We start from the raw sequence: 16,689 nt of genomic DNA on the forward strand, positions 1-16,689 counted from the left end.
GGTAGAACGGTTTAACCCGTAAACTTTTCAACTATGACACACATAAACGAAAAAAAATATACGATTACTAAGATTTTATTTAATTAAAGATACCCAACTGACGTCGTTTTAGACTGACTCATCAACAATTATGCAAAGCTCTGCTTATTTACGAGTTTTTAAATGAAATAAATATTATATTGATATAAACAACAACCTCTTCACTGATTGCGCTATGCAATGTAGCTTAAACTTTAACAAATACTTTTATTTATAAGGAAAAAAATCTCATACAATCAACACACAGTCACGATGTGTACAAGGTACTTTTCATTTCATTTCAAATATTATTACTTAACTCTTACATGGTACAAGATTTCTTACATGTATTTCTTTTAAAGCCTAAAGGATTCTAGCTAAATTTTCCGCATATTATAAAAAAAAGTTAAGACTAAGCTCTAAGGCTTATTAATTCCAAATCCTTAAACTTGCCTGTACTATATTCCCAGGCTTAACCTTAACATAACTGGCATCTCTATTATCATCCAAAACTCTCCCCCCTTTCACCAACGGTACACAACACGCAAAGGTGTTCCAACGTTCGCACAAGTAACTTGCGCTCACGCAATTCGTAGAAATCGACATTTTTTAACGTGTCCATTATATTATCATCTATCTAAATCGAATTATCCTGTTATCAATGAATATACAGAGTATTGGTGTTATGTTATATCTGATACTGTTTTGTGAAAGTGTAGTTATCTGAAGGTGAGTTTTGTTTATATAACTTTAATGCTGGAAGGTTGGTTAGTATTTTTCCGTAAGTTGAGGAAAGTTTTGATTAAAATCGAAATTTTCAGGAATTAAACTATTTATATGTTTACGTATAAGTAAGTCATATTTATAGCATTAATATAAACTCTATTGAGAAACGCTCATAATAAACGACAAATGGGTAAATTAATAACATTCTTTCGGGAAAAAAATTAAGTACCTACAGAATAAATGCATTAGTTAATCATGCGCATATCATACACATCTATGTATCAAAATCTTGCTAACAATTTATAGATTTATGAATAGCTTATTTCTTATTAGAAAACCGAAAGTGTTTTGCGTTTGTTAGTCCAAGCTCTCAATAAACGGTTGAACCGTTTGAATAGAGATAATCTTGACTTTGATAAGGTGTTTGTTGCAAAATGAAACTTAACAGCAGAGCAATAGAATATTGATTGCATTGGCATATAAAAAAACAACCCTCACAAATATTATACGCGAAAATTGTTTGTTGGATTTTATGACATAGTTTTTGTGTCTGGAAAAACATAGGAGGCTATCCATATAAGCTTCTTTTTAGCGCAGTTAAACATATCCTTCCCATTGGAATCTACGCGTACAAAGCCACGGACAAAAAACTAGTGTTTCCTATTTCTGAATATCCATACATCCATATATGCACGTGACCATCCACCGGTAGTTTCCTGATACGATTACAATGTAAATGATTACTAATGAGCCATTGCGAAGAATGTGTTTAAGTGTAAGAATTAACCGTTGATTAGGCGCTACAAATGTGATAAAAAGTATCTATCTTAAAGAACTATAATACATATGTACTCGTAACAATAATAATTACATCGTATCGGGAAATGCTATTTATTACACAGCTGCTTTGATCTTAAGCTTAAAATAACACGAGCTCTGTGTATAGAAAATTATCCCATTAAATAAATATTAAATAGAAACTACAAAAAGCTTACGACTTATTATAAAATGTCGTAAGCTTTTTGTAGTTTCTATTTAATATTTATTGTAAATAAAATTCAGTAGCTTTATGGCCAAATCAGTAGCGAAAGCATTGTAGAGCTAATCTAGTTAATTTAACAATTCAACAAAAAATACACAACATTGTATTAACCCTCAAAAGAAAGAACATCTTTACGTAACACTTCCCTTCTTACATTTGATTAATAGCATAGATACAAAAGGCATTATACAACAGAATTATAGGCAAATTATTGCTTATTATCAGTCACTCAGACATGATAATACAGTAGCCTGTCCATGAGTCAGCGTTTAGGAACACCCCGGCTGGTGAAAGCGTTAACTTTAATAAATAACGACGTGACAATAGGCACGGATGTTATATCAATAAAATATACTATAACTATGTTAAATATTATTAAAAATAATTTTACTCATGTTTTATTATTGGCAATCGATTGATACAGCCTCTTGCGATAAATTCAGTCATAATTAACTATATTTTATTGTAATTCATTTTTGTATGCATTAAGTAAATTAATTGAAAACGTTGTTATTTTACAAAGTTTGCATACATAAGAATTAGTAATAGGACTGTTATTATCTTCATCATTTATCAGCCAATAAACTTGACTGCAAAAAAACATCACAAAATATTTAAATACTCTATCAAAAAATTCTATTACCTGTAAATATTTATACCATGACATCCAGATTACATCTACTAGCACATACTAAATTATTACGACTAATAGAACTAAATAAACAAACATCTAGTCTATACATAGTACCAATAGACCCTAACAAGTAAATCGCATCAGATATAGAAAGTGAATCGCGACCATTGGACCGGCGCGGGCGCAACCTGGCCGCGTCTCACATATACACTACAGAATACTAAGAGCTTCCGGTGAAATTATCGTTATGCAATGTAGTTTAATTACATTTGATTACAGATAGGGTGAGACAACCTTTGAAACCTTTATTGAAGTGTGGGTTTTCTGTGCAAGAACTTAGTTAATTGGCTCTGTTTTCTTTATGAACGCTTTTGATAGTTGAATGATCATTATATTATTGTCTCTCTCCATAATACACGGGTACCACCAGAAGGAAGATACCCGGTCCTTTGGAAGGCTTACGTGGGGACACAGGTCCAACACGCAGAGGCCCTTAGAGAATTTAATGTGTTGTGGGACACCAGCCGCAGCCTGCCCATGACTGCACTATAGAGATACAGCCCTGGGCAGTCCGCGGCCAATGTAGGACTATTGCAGAAAAATGGAAATGAACAAAACTGGGTTATGGAAGGGGGTGTTAGATGGACTGGTATATTGGTTCTATGGGGACTATGGACGTCTGCCTTTTCAATATTAAAAATTGAAAATAATGGCAGACGGTGACTCGCCAGTTCGGTCGATGGGCTCCCAAAAAGGTTACCGAGAATGGCAACAAGGGGGCAACAATTGTTATTATTAAATAGGACTACATAAAGCAATTCAGATGAGACAAAAACAAAACGAATGATTAACAAATTCAAAACATTCTATACTCCACATAGTTAGTACTCAAACTTTTTAAAATTCTAGAACCTTCCAGAAGTTCCATTGAATCTTGCATTACACTCTAGTGGGTGAACGGTAAAGTCGCCGACGTCGCGTCGTCGCCTCGTCACGTACCTTCGTGTTGTAACGGTCACCTCTTTTGGTGACACACATTCATACATCCTTTTTCAACAAAGATACCGGTACAAGTCAATACGTATTCAAAAACACAATGATTCCAGAATGTTCTTAAGCAAACAAATGCATTATTTTCTTTTTGCAAACTAATATAGTTATTTTGGAAATTCTCGTTTATTTTAAACTTTCACAATTCAATTAGGTTTTAAAGTTTATGAATCCACGTATAAGTTCATAAATTTGCATATATCCAGAAAACTGATGATAAATTTGCATGATTTCAGAAAACATGAGTGCTATAGTGAATGCCGCTGCCGACGTGATATCGGGCACTGCGATCGCCGCTGCAGGCACGCAGGTAAATTATCAAATTTATTATTTACTTATACTTCAAAGCTGAAGAGTTTATATGTTGAAATAAAATTTCTTTCGTATTAATTATCTAACAGGAATTTATATATATTAAAGACTGAAAATATTTTTTATTTATTACACATTCAATATATGTATAAAGAAATAAGTGGAAAAACCACCAATTACTCACAATGCATCATCAGATTTCATGATAATTTACCAATTTAACTAACATGTTAGAAACCTAACATTTCAGGTAGCCTGGTTCATCCCAATGTTGGTAGCGGCTATAGCATATTACCAATTCGACCAAACCGACCCTGAAGGAAGGCCAGCCGATATAGGCGACGGGCGAATACTACCAGAATACGACTTCATCATAATCGGCGCCGGTTCTGCTGGTCAGTGAGTATTTTATACTTCATTTGATAATTATTTAACTTATATCAAAGGAGAATACATAATTTAAAAGGCATTCTATATTTAGTAACTAATTCTAAAAATTGTATACTGCTATAAAGATTTCATTAATTAAAAATTATCTCTAGAAAAATGTTTTAGAGAAAATTTACTGAGAACATTTCAGATTAGAAGCTTGAGAATAGTGCCTATTTTTACAAAACATTTTACCTCAATTACTTTCCTGTACGTATTACTTATATATTTACCATAAATATATTTTTATATACAAGTTTCATAAACTTAGTTTTATAAAATCATGGCACGCCTACTTCTTTCGACTTAGACATTATGCAGGAAATAAACTTAACAGATATAATTAACTGTAATTAAAGACAGATAAACTACTGAGTTTATCTGTCTACGACAAATTTAATGAACAATTCGAGTACTAAATCAGAAAAATTTCCTTCAACTAACATTAATCCCTTTATAATTACAGGTGCAGTAGTAGCAAGCCGCTTATCAGAAATCGGACATTGGAATGTACTTCTCCTGGAAGCTGGTGGAGATGAAACCGAAATATCTGATGTTCCCTTACTAGCTGGCTATCTACAGCTCAGCAAACTGGATTGGAAGTATAAGACTGAACCTCAAGGGACCAGTTGCTTGGGTAAGCAAAAAATTGTAACTAATAAATTTGTTGTGCCCAGTAGTTAAGTTATGGAAACAATATAGGCTGTTATTGTCCTTAAAGGGATGTTTGTATATTCTATTCTAGTACATAAACCTACGTTTCAACTCAAATAATATTGAATATTCATAGAATTGTTATTATTATAAGCTTCGAAATCAAATGTCGCATAACTAAAGAATACCGTATGCATTCCAAGAAACTGATGCAACAAAATATATAATACGTACAAAAATACGTATTGAAACGTAATCAGCAACATGCAAACCAAAAAATTAGCATGCTATCCGAATACTTTGTATGTACCCTTTGAATTAGATAATCCGTTGATTCTATTTAACAGTACACCAGCACTGACAGGCGTGCTTGATTACATAAATCATGATCGTTTATATACATTTGTCCTACATACATAAATTTGACGAACATGAAAATTGCGTAAGAGAGTATACACTATACGTCATGTTCAATTCTTTCAACTTGAAATAACTCATCCGCATCGTCACTGCAGGATCATTTACCACGACAAATAAATAAAAACATTTTCTTATTTTACAGCTATGGAAGGTGGTCGGTGTAATTGGCCGCGTGGTAAAGTTCTCGGTGGCAGTTCCGTATTGAATTACATGCTATATTTGCGAGGCAATAAAAAGGACTATGATATTTGGGAAGCTCAAGGCAATAAGGGCTGGGGATACAAAGACGTACTCTACTATTTCAAGAAATCGGAGGATAATCAAAATCCTTATCTGGCCCAAACACCATATCATAGTACAGGAGGATACATGACTGTAGCTGAATCTCCATATCACACTCCTCTAGTATCCAGTTTTATTGAAGCTGGCCTAGAAATGGGATACTTAAATCGTGATATAAATGGTGAAAACCAAACCGGTTTTATGGTGGCCCAAGGAACGCTGCGTCGTGGAAGCCGTTGTTCCACGTCCAAAGCCTTTTTACGACCGGCTAAAGACCGTACAAACTTACACATTGCTATGCACTCTTTTGTTACAAAGATCCTAATCGATCCAAGAACAAAAATAGCTTTCGGTGTAGAGTTCATTCGAAATAAAATGATTTATCGTATACGAGCAAGGAAGGAAGTGATTTTGTCAGCGGGTACGATCAACTCTGCTCAAATATTGCAATTGTCTGGGATTGGTCCAGCTGAAGAATTAGCAAAACATCGCATACCTTTAATACAAAATCTTCAAGTGGGAAAGAACCTTCAAGATCATATCGGTTTAGGTGGTTTGGCTTTCATGATAAACAAGCCAATGTCTATTGTTGAACACAGATTACATACTGTGAGCACTCTCATGCAGTACGCCGTATTAGGCGAAGGACCTTTAACAATAATGGGTGGAGTGGAAGGTTTAGGATTTGTCAACACTAAATATGTTAACGCATCGGATGATTTCCCTGATATAGAGTTTCATTTTATATCTGGTTCCACTAATTCTGACGGAGGAGAACAATTACGAAAGGTACACGGATTAACTGAAAAGTTTTATGACGCTGTATTCAGACCAATAAATAACATGGACGTTTGGAGTATAATACCGATGTTATTACGTCCTAGAAGCAAAGGTTATATACAACTGCGAAGTGCTAATCCATACGACTATCCTTATATCTATCCTAATTATTTAACAGATGAAATGGATGTCAAAACATTAGTAGAAGGCGTGAAAATTGCTGTAGCTGTATCAAGAACGAAAGCTTTCCAAAGATACGGTTCAATATTAAATCATCATCTTTTCCCCGCTTGTAGAAGTCTACCAAGATATTCTGACCCCTACTGGGAATGTATGATTCGTCAGTACACATGTACCATATATCATCCAGTGGGAACAGCTAAAATGGGTCCATATTGGGATCCAGAAGCAGTAGTCGACTCTGAGCTTAAAGTTTATGGAGTTAAAAACCTTCGGGTCATCGATGGCAGTATAATGCCCAATTTAGTGAGTGGAAATACAAATGCACCAATAATTATGATCGGAGAAAAGGGCAGCGACATGATTAAAGAATTTTGGTTGAAGCGTAGACGTTCCAGATATTATTTGTGATTTAATGTACAAAACAGTATGAATAAGAAAACTATTATTAGAATTTAGAATTGTACATAATTCAACTATTTAATTTATTCTAACTTATTATTTTAATATTAAGAAAAATAAATTAAATAAAAACAATTGTCTATATTTATTTTAAATTATCCAGTCTTTTAATTTTAACAGTTACCATTCTGATATGATCATAAAAACACAAAGGTCGTAAAAGCAATTAGTGCTTTCCACAAGAATTAAATGCAATAAAATTTTGCAATCTATACAATACTAGTGGTCCGCCCCGGCTTCGCCCGTGGTATATATTTCGCAACAAAAGGTAGCCTATGTCCTTTCTCGGGTATCAAAATATCTCCATACCAAATTTCATGCAAATTGGTTCAGTAGTTTAGGCGTGATTGAGTAACAGACAGACAGACAGAGTTACTTTCGCATTTATAATATTAGTATGGATTAAGCAAAATTGATGAATATTTCCTAGTAGATCATAATCTCATTACTTAATATCTGCACCAAAAATGAACCGATACTATCAGTTATGTTGCACACATTTTTATGTGTTTTAAATTCTTTATTCATTATGCATTCTTACAAATATTGCAATAACATATAATTAAAAGTAAATGTTGTAATGTATAAACACTGCATTACAGGTATAGTGTACAATAAGATTGCTGATACCAAATACCTTCGTCGATGAAATACAGAGTAGGAAAGCAATGAACTAATTAATTATCATATATTTTTAAACACATAGAAATACATTTATTTCAATGTTAATAAATTATTATTGCATGCATTTATTATTCATTGCAATTTCATTGAGCCATATTCATTCTGTAGTAAATATTTTTATAAAATTACATACAATGGTTCATGTCATAAAAACACATATTAAATTTTGTGTCGACTTTCAAAACAATAGGTAAGACTTATTAAAATAAAATAATACAAATTTGATTTTTCTTAACAAGATATTTTTATGTTAAAAATATTTTTATGTTACACATGAAAGTTAATCTGTATTTACCCAAAGTGACGATGTCCTCAATGAACAATGAATTTGCCTAATCAGCTCTATCATTCAATCCACATATTTTAATAATACAAATCAGTCAGAGTTCAACTGTGATTCACTTGTGTATTTAAACATGGCTAGCCATGAAATTAATTCGATAAATCCTCTTATAACCAGTACAAGGATAATGTTTGGTCTTTTACCCGGACTCGGTTCGTTAATAGTTTTACGTATGGCGATACACCTTTACAGACCAGACATCGAGGATGCTGAAAATCGCGTTCGTGACACACCTCTAGAACAACTATATGACTGTTATGATTTTATCATCGTTGGCGGTGGATCTGCTGGTTCAGTACTAGCCAATCGCCTTTCAGAAAATCCTGAATGGAACATATTATTATTAGAAGCCGGACAAGATGAAAATGTGCTTTCAGACGTGCCAGTGATGTTCCCTGTTCTACAAACATCGTCTATTGACTGGAAATTCGTGACAGAACCGAGCAATGAATATTGCTTAAGCATGATAGACAATAGATGTAAATGGCCGCGGGGAAAAGTTTTGGGTGGATCCAGCGCTTTAAATGCTATGTTATATATACGTGGAAATAAACGAGACTACGATAATTGGGCAAGCATGGGCAATCCAGGATGGTCTTACAATGAAATTCTTCAATATTTCCTAAAAGCCGAAGACATGAGAATTCCAGAGTATCAAAATAGCCCTTATCATGCAGTTGGAGGGCCACTTTCGGTAGAATATTTTAGATTTGAACAACCAATAACAGGAAAAATACTAGAAGCTGCTAAACAACTTGGTTATGATATAGTGGATGTGAATAGTAAATATCAAACTGGATTTACTAGATCTCACGCTACTGTACGCGATGGTCTTCGATGTAGTACTGCAAAAGCTTACCTCAGATTAGCAGCAAAAAGGCCCAATCTCCATGTAAGTATTCATTCATTAGTTGAAAAGATTCTCATCGATGAATATAACAGAGCTTACGGTGTCAAATTCACAAAACACGGACACACCCGTATAGTAAAAGCAGCCAAAGAGGTCATTTTATCAGCTGGTGCAATTCAATCACCGCAGTTACTGATGCTGTCAGGCATTGGTGATAGTAGAGAATTAAAAGATTTGGGAATATATCCTATAGTGCATCTTCCTGGCGTTGGGAAAAATTTACAAGACCACGTAGCAATGGGAGGACATTCTTTTCTATTTGACAATCCATTAACGAACGGCACAGATTATTGTTTCAATCTAGCTACAATATTTTCTATTGGCAGTTTAATAGATTTTGTTTATAATAAAAAAGGTCCACTATACAGTATGATGGAAGCAGAAGCAATGGCATTTATTAATACTAAATACCAAGACCCAGCAGAGGAATACCCAGATATTCAATTATTTATTGCACCTACTGCAGATAATATGGACGGTGGATTGTTTGGAAAACGTGCTAATGGAATAACTGACGAAACATATGCCGAGCTATATGAAAACATTTTACTAGAACCATCGTTCTCTATCGTACCACTATTAATAAGACCAAAGAGTAGAGGATATTTGAAATTAAAGGATGCAAATCCACACTCTCCACCGCGTATATATCCTAATTATTTTTCAGTACCTGAAGACGTTGCAAGACTGGTAAGGATTTTATGTCTTTTTTTAAAATAAATTTTTATTTTGCTAGCAATCTTAATACTATTATAAAGGCGAAAGTTTGTAAGGATGTATGGATGTATGGATGTATGGATGTATGGATGTTTGTTACTCTTTCACGTAAAAACTACTGAACCGATTACAATGAAATTTAGCACACATATAGAGGGTAACTTGGATTAACACATAGGATAGGTTTTATCCCGGAAATCCCACGGGAACGGGAACTATGCGGGTTTTCCTTTGAAAACGCGGGCGAAGCCGCGGGCGGAAATCTAGTTTGTCATAAACACATATAAATTAGAATTGTATTGTTTTTCAGATAGAAGGAGCGCGCTTTGTTCAAGAATTAATACAGCAGCCAGCATTAAAAGAGCTAAATACGAGACCAAATCCCAATCGTAATCCTGGGTGTGCAGAACATGAATTAATGTCAGACGAACATTTGGAGTGTCAAGCGAGACATCATTCCTTAACCATATACCATCCTGTGGGAACATGCGCTATGGGTCCTGTGGACAATCCGCAAGCTGTCGTAGATGCAAGACTACGAGTAAGTAATTTTAATAATTTTCTATATTATATTTATAGCAACTACATTTAAACGATCGCACGTACCAAGCAACACACTTCATATTTCAAATAGTATGTGATTGTGTGCAAATAAATGATTTATATTTAGGTTGTAAGATTTTACAAATCAATGCTTATAAATCGTTCAATAAAATGAAAATATAAATCTTTTCTAATAAATTATGCCTCCTCGATATTTAAGTGTAATTTCAATGAGTAGAAATTTTGTTCAATAAACATTGAATATATAGTCAGATGAGCAATTAGGTAACTTGCATATAATAAAAACATACATGAACGCATTTATTGATCGGTTTTACTTATAAAATTTCAGGTTCACGGTATCAAGAATCTAAGAGTGGTAGATGGTAGTATAATGCCAAATATTGTTAGTGGAAACACAAACGCACCTATAATCATGATCGCTGAGAAAGCTTCTGATATGATAAAAGAAGACTGGTTGACAAAAATTGAGGAACTATATTGCCCTGCTGAAAATTATGTAAGAGCAGCACATGACCAATCTACTACGAATAACCAGAAAGCTAATGGTGTTCCAGATGTATTTAATGAAACGGCAAATCTATTTACTTACTTATCTATGGACGAGCCTATACAGTACCCCAAAAAGCGAGTTAATCAAACATCGAAGCAATATGAAGGCAAACCAAACGTATTGCCACAGTCACCAAAATCAAGAAACGATTGTGATACAGAGTCTTCCCGTAAGAAAGTAAAGAAGAATAAACCTAAACATAAACCGGCACCACCTTATCAGCAATCACCAGCTTCATTAAATACTCAAAATTACTATTACATTCCTTACAATAGACCACAACAGACCCAGTATAGACCATACAATCAATACTACCCCCTTCTAACTTATGAAACTTTTACATGGCCGTTCTATAACCTATTTTATCCACCAGACTATCCGTGTTGGGAATCACTTCAAGACCAGCAATGTCAATCGTGTAAACCAAATTTTATAAGAAATAAACATCATAGAAATAAAAATTTGTCATCGAAACCTCGTAGGAAATGTAAAACATATTATGATAGAAAAAAGTAAAAAGTATCAAGTTAAATAAATTTTAGCTCTAACGAAGAGTCTTAACAATTAGGTTACCTACAAGTCTTTGTTTTTTATATGCTTAAATTTTGTAAATAATTATTTAAATATAGAGTAATTTATATTAAATATTGTTTTATTCGATTCCTAACAGATATATAGTTTCATGTGTATTGAAGCATTAAAGGTGATCGTGATATATTGTTTCATGAATGATAATATTTTATAGCTCTGAGCAGTTCCTTTAACCACATAATAGTCTAGAACTTTGAGAAGTATGGGCACCTAGTGAGAAAGTTTTTCTTGATTCAAGAAAAAGTATTAAAATCAATTGGCTTAAAATGCAAGCAAATATATCAGCAGTGTGCCCATCAGCATTTGCTGGTACAAGTGGTGGTTTATTTCTTAATGCCATCACTACACTGATAGCTGCTCATTGCTCGATTTTCGATGACTACCGTTGGCCACCAGACAATTCGCAGAAAATTCTGGAAAACTCAGGTAATAAAACTTATTATTTACATATTATGATAGATTTCGGTTTTCAACTGTATGTTACGAAAATAATTCCGCAATCATAATAATCGCACAACTACGTGCAACAAACAACAGAATTTAACATTTATCACAATATTTTATCAAAATGGAATAATTTAAAATGAGATTTATATTTTTTTTCCAGAAGCTTCCTACGATTATATTGTGATAGGAGCAGGATCTGCTGGATCTTTAGTGGCTAGTCAACTTTCAAAAGCAAAAATCGGTTCTGTCTTACTTATAGAAGCAGGGGATAACCCTGGAATCGACAGCGAGGTATAATTAATATTTTTATTATAAATTTGTTATTTTAAACATAATGATCTGCCATTAACTTATAATCATGGTCTGAACAATAACTAAGCACATTATTGAAGTTATGTGTTTTTTATGGTTATTTTTATTAAGAAATGACATCACTGCAAAACCTTAAAACGGCTAGGAATTCATCTTCAATTTTATTTACAGATCCCAGCATTTTTGTTTCTAAATCACAACTCAGACATCGATTGGTACTACAAAACACTGTCTAGTAAAAATAGTTGCTTAGGCTTCGTAAATGAGAGCTGTATTTGGAGTAAAGGTCGCGGTATGGGTGGATCTAGCTCGATTAATGCCATGATTTATGTTAGAGGACATCCAAAAGATTTTGAAGACTGGGAAGAATTAAACCCAGAATGGGGCTATGAGAACTTGTTAAAATATTTCGAGAAACAAGAGCATTTATTCGATTTATCTTCTGTGGGAGCTGAAAGCTATAAAAATCATTGGTACGATGTCCTCGATAACGCGTGGAAGGAATTAGGGTATAAGTCTTACAATTACGAGGGCGATGAATGTTTAATAGGTACCAAAAAAGCAAAATTAGTTACCAGACACGGTAAACGTTTAAACACAGCTAAAGTGTTTTTAGTTGATACGAAGCAACTGCACATTATGAAAAATACATTGGCCAACAAAATAATTATAGACAAGAAGAATCAGCGAGCAATTGGTGTTGAAATCAGACATAAAAATGGAGATATTATGAATATAATGGCTAATAAAGAGATAATTGTTGCTGCAGGATCCATTGCCACACCACAGATTCTTATGCAGTCTGGAATCGGACCGAAATATCATTTGGATGCATTGGGCATTCAAAATATCATTGATCTACCTGTCGGTGAAAACCTCCAGGACCATTTGTTATTACCATTGTTTCTGAAAACAAATTTAAATGTTGAATTACCGATGGAAGCGGTAACTTCATTATTGCTGCAATACATGCTTACAAAAACCGGTCCCTTTTCAAAAATTGGCATTACAGATTTCACTGGTTTCATAGATACAAGAAACGCATCAGATTATCCTGATATTCAGTTTCATCATACATATTTCACCAAAAAAGATGTTTTTACATTAAAACCCTATTTAGAAGGCATCAGTTATAAAAGAGAAATCATTGAAGCGATCGAGGCATTGAACGCTGAGCACGATCTAATCGGTATTTATCCTACATTATTACATCCAAAGTCTAGAGGTCGAATTATGTTATCTAAAACACTACCTAGAATGCCTTTAATTCATACCAATTATCTCGATCATGCAGACGATATGTTTTCCTTTTTAAAGGCTATAGAGTTTGTACACAAACTGGAGAAAACTGAATCATTCAAGGCTTTTGGATTAGAAATTATGCATGTAAAAATACCATATTGTGCAAAGTATTCATTCGATAGTGAAGATTACTGGAAATGTTATGTAAGGCATATGGCAACTACAATTTATCATCCAGTTGGTACCACTAAAATGGGACCAAAAGAGGACAAAACAACAGTTGTTAACCAAAATCTATTAGTGCATGGCATGCAAAACCTCAGAGTTATCGATGCAAGCATTATGCCTACTATACCTGGAGGAAATACTATGGCATCCATCCTGGTAGTAGCTCAAAAAGGTGTCGATTTAATAATAAATCAAAATACACAGAGAGACGAGCTATAAATATAAAAATATTCACATTAATCTTACTTGCGATAATTTAAATAATACTGCATTTTTCTGATTACCCAAAAATAATTTGCATGATATGTAAACACGAATTTTCGGTAATTTACATACGGTTATTGAGCAATTAAAAAACGTTATTTCTAACAATAATATTGTAAGCCTATATTTATATATTCAAGATTGAATATATCAGAATGTATTCCATGCTTGCAGCATTGGCCTTGTGGAATTTCGTTAGACGACACTGTGAAGAAATTTCTTGACTTGCGTTTACGAGACGTGATATTAAGTAACACTTTCGTAGCATATATTTTAACTATTGAATGAACGTTTTGAGTCACAGCAATTAACTAAAGATTAATTTCTGATGAAACTTGCGATTTAATTTAATTTTACGACTATCATCTGTTGCGAACCGAACTGTATAGAAATTTAATTTTTAATATTGCACTATTTTTACTTTTGATTCAAATAAATGTGTTTTAAAACTATCAGTGTTTGATTTCCCTTTCTTCCCTTGATATAATAGTTTTTCCTTCTTTAACCTACTTTTAATAAAGATAGTAAATTACTTATAAATCCATGTAAGGAGAAGATTCGCTACTTTATATAAATGGTCTGCAAAAGCAGCATCAGATAAGATAATTAATTATGTTCCACTACGCAACCAACAACAGTGCAACCTAGATATTTTATGGCGCATCCATTGTTTTGCTGGCGACTTATTTACAAAATTATTATAATTAATTACAAAAAAAAATCTATGTTATTTATCACTACATAGTATAAAAAAACGCTCTTTCTGTCCCTATATTCCTATGTATGCTTAAATCTTGAAAACTACGCAAAGGATTTTGATGCGGTTTTTTTTTTAATTGATAGAGTGATTGAAGAGGAAGGTTTATGTATATAATTTATTACGTTTTAGACACAGCGGGAAAAGCCGCGGGTGGACTTTAAGTCCAATTTTAAAGCTTACAACGAATTTTACTACTGTCCAAAAATATTATTTAAATTTTCAACGCTATACAACATGATCATCCAGCTATGAAAAAACTTAAATACATAAGCGAACAATCTAAATAAACAAATTAACATAAACATAATATACCGATGAGTAAACAAAACTTCAAACAGCTACCACACTTATCGTGTTTGCTACACTATTCATGTCACCTGGGTTTTCCTCAAACAAGCCACGGTCGAGTTGCCAAATTGACGATCTTGAAAAGGAAAGGCGCAGCGGGTACACTACAAGACGCACGTATGCAAGTTATGTATATTGCTTTACATTTGTGACGTTGTTTTATTAGTAAGTATGTAATTTATAAGAAAGGCTTATTACGGTGCATTTACATCAAGCGAACAGAGCTAGAGCTAGAGCAAAAGCATTCTGTCGTGGTCTTTCAGTGTAAACGTAAGCAGCAGTTAGTGGTGACACCGGCCTTAGGCAATATAATAATGACTTTTTTGAAGATTTCAAAAAATATAAAATTTAAAGTATTTCTTAACGTTTTACAAGTTACAATTAGCAAGCTTTGCAAAGTAAGAAACATTATTTAAATAATCATGGACGCCAATAATTATTATTGTATAAGAGCTACATAACTGCATAATCGAGGAATTACACTGGTATAAGTTTTTACTCCTAGATTGTGATGAAATTTATGTATTACACATGACAGCAACTAAACGTTGGCTTTACCCACATCTATGCCGGAAACCCGTATATTAAGCAATGGAGTAAACTAATTTAATACAAAAATAATATTTCAATACCAATAATTATAACATTAAAATATGTACTTGCTGCACTGGTTTTGCTGCATTGGTTCGCAAGGATTTGAGATTCTGAAAATTATTTTTTCAAATCATGCCTTCAAGGTTTTTGTTGAAAACTAAGAATTTAATAAATCTTTCTAATTCATTCATTTTGATTTTAATTACAAGCATAAATTTTTACATTTTGAATGAAAATATCAATTCAAAATAACAAAATACCCTTTTTTAAAATAACATAATTACGCTTCTCATAGTAATTATTCGATATATAAAATGGTCAATCAGATATTTCTTTGGCTATTAAGACATTTCTTGTAGTTAGTCATTTGGTTTGTTTTTAAACAACGCAATTGGTTTCCTGCAGGTTAATTTTTGGGTATGTCGTTTTGCGCAAGTTTGTTCGGATCAAACATTATCTTGGGCAACGCGCGTAAAGAATGCTATCTTACTTCTATTATATTTTTGGCAGTTTAGTAACAATGAGCTGAGATTTTTTTCTAACGCTTTAAAAATCAGTCAAGTGCGAATATGACGCGATTTTTCGATCGATACTTTTTCTGTGATAGGCTTTTGTAGTAGAAAATGAGCCAGTCGCATATAACTTCCTATACGTTTTAATTTGAGTAAGTTTGAAAAAATGTGTAAATATGCACAAGATTTAGAAAATAGTTAGGACACAATGTCCATAATAAAGGGTCCTTAAATGCAGATTTATGTAGTTTTATTTAGAATTCAGGAGATTCAGTCACAATTTAAAAAAATACGATTTCTGTCGATCTCATTTGGGTTTTTATGAACCTTCCATTAATTTTTGCTACCGATGACTCATAACGATTATAACATTATAATTAATTAATTATGTATAATGAGCGATATAACTTAATTAAGCTCTAGATTAAATAATGAACAATTAGACCTGATTAACAGAACACCCCAAGCCTGGTCACGTCAGTACCCACGTAAGTACCATTATGGATCTTTAACCATCAAGGGTACCTATAGCAGTCGGACGACACCATTAGTACCTAACCACGTTAGTACCTACGCTACAGTGTGGTCATAGGATCATTATGCTATAAGGAGCTAACGCGTACAAGATACA

At 33.3% G+C, this 16,689-nt stretch overlaps 4 protein-coding genes across 8 annotated transcripts in view; 3 read left to right on the forward strand and 1 right to left on the reverse strand.

Annotated features, from left to right (window-relative positions):
* The window catches only part of Flo2 (flotillin-2), a 236,811-nt gene that overhangs the window by 52,838 nt on the left and 167,284 nt on the right, over window positions 1–16,689 (reverse strand). Inside the window, exon 1 of one of the 4 annotated variants that reach the window (XM_089708743.1) lies at window positions 2,549–2,576. The exons of the other annotated variants lie outside the window; for them this stretch is intronic. Within the exon in view, the coding sequence (XP_089564869.1) occupies window positions 2,549–2,561 (13 nt within the window). The 5' untranslated portion in view covers window positions 2,562–2,576. Of the gene's footprint in view, window positions 1–2,548; window positions 2,577–16,689 lie in introns of those variants that run through there. 4 annotated transcript variants of the gene reach the window in all.
* On the forward strand, window positions 549–7,087 carry LOC149478951 (glucose dehydrogenase [FAD, quinone]-like). 2 transcript variants are annotated; one of them, XM_089708728.1, is made up of 5 exons: window positions 549–747; window positions 3,707–3,780; window positions 4,033–4,177; window positions 4,678–4,848; window positions 5,428–7,087. In XM_089708728.1, the coding sequence occupies exons 2-5, from the start codon at window positions 3,712–3,714 to the stop codon at window positions 6,936–6,938; spliced, it is 1,896 nt and encodes a 631-aa protein (XP_089564854.1). In that variant the 5' UTR covers window positions 549–747; window positions 3,707–3,711; the 3' UTR covers window positions 6,939–7,087. The 2 variants fall into 2 exon arrangements, with proteins under 2 accessions (XP_089564854.1, XP_089564853.1); XM_089708727.1 differs by lacking the exon at window positions 549–747 and having other exon boundaries at window positions 3,688–3,780.
* On the forward strand, window positions 8,021–11,308 carry LOC149478952 (glucose dehydrogenase [FAD, quinone]-like). The gene is made up of 3 exons (XM_089708552.1): window positions 8,021–9,616; window positions 9,954–10,184; window positions 10,539–11,308. Exons 1-3 carry the CDS (start codon window positions 8,090–8,092, stop codon window positions 11,274–11,276), a joined length of 2,496 nt encoding a protein of 831 aa, XP_089564678.1. The 5' UTR covers window positions 8,021–8,089; the 3' UTR covers window positions 11,277–11,308.
* LOC149478953 (glucose dehydrogenase [FAD, quinone]-like) lies at window positions 11,566–14,250 on the forward strand. The gene is made up of 3 exons (XM_089708553.1): window positions 11,566–11,777; window positions 11,959–12,089; window positions 12,282–14,250. The coding sequence occupies exons 1-3, from the start codon at window positions 11,618–11,620 to the stop codon at window positions 13,797–13,799; spliced, it is 1,809 nt and encodes a 602-aa protein (XP_089564679.1). The 5' UTR covers window positions 11,566–11,617; the 3' UTR covers window positions 13,800–14,250.

The sequence above is a fragment of the Colias philodice genome, chromosome 21 (assembly GCF_061535455.1).
Source record: "Colias philodice isolate Cphi_HAF_F1 chromosome 21, ilColPhil1 Martin Lab GWU primary, whole genome shotgun sequence".
Lineage (NCBI taxonomy): Eukaryota > Metazoa > Arthropoda > Insecta > Lepidoptera > Pieridae > Colias > Colias philodice.

Excerpts from the sequence above, each read along its gene's own strand:
- LOC149478951 (XM_089708727.1), top strand. The coding sequence starts at position 3,697 with ATGATTTCAGAAAACATGAGTGCTATAGTGAATGCCGCTGCCGACGTG. Across the intron at positions 3,781-4,032 it reads TCGCCGCTGCAGGCACGCAG|GTAGCCTGGTTCATCCCAAT; the intron begins GTAAATTATCAA and ends CTAACATTTCAG. Across the intron at positions 4,178-4,677 it reads AATCGGCGCCGGTTCTGCTG|GTGCAGTAGTAGCAAGCCGC; the intron begins GTCAGTGAGTAT and ends TTATAATTACAG.
- LOC149478952 (XM_089708552.1), top strand. The coding sequence starts at position 8,090 with ATGGCTAGCCATGAAATTAATTCGATAAATCCTCTTATAACCAGTACA. Across the intron at positions 9,617-9,953 it reads CTGAAGACGTTGCAAGACTG|ATAGAAGGAGCGCGCTTTGT; the intron begins GTAAGGATTTTA and ends ATTGTTTTTCAG. Across the intron at positions 10,185-10,538 it reads TCGTAGATGCAAGACTACGA|GTTCACGGTATCAAGAATCT; the intron begins GTAAGTAATTTT and ends ATAAAATTTCAG.
- LOC149478953 (XM_089708553.1), top strand. The coding sequence starts at position 11,618 with ATGCAAGCAAATATATCAGCAGTGTGCCCATCAGCATTTGCTGGTACA. Across the intron at positions 11,778-11,958 it reads GAAAATTCTGGAAAACTCAG|AAGCTTCCTACGATTATATT; the intron begins GTAATAAAACTT and ends TTTTTTTTCCAG. Across the intron at positions 12,090-12,281 it reads ACCCTGGAATCGACAGCGAG|ATCCCAGCATTTTTGTTTCT; the intron begins GTATAATTAATA and ends TTTTATTTACAG.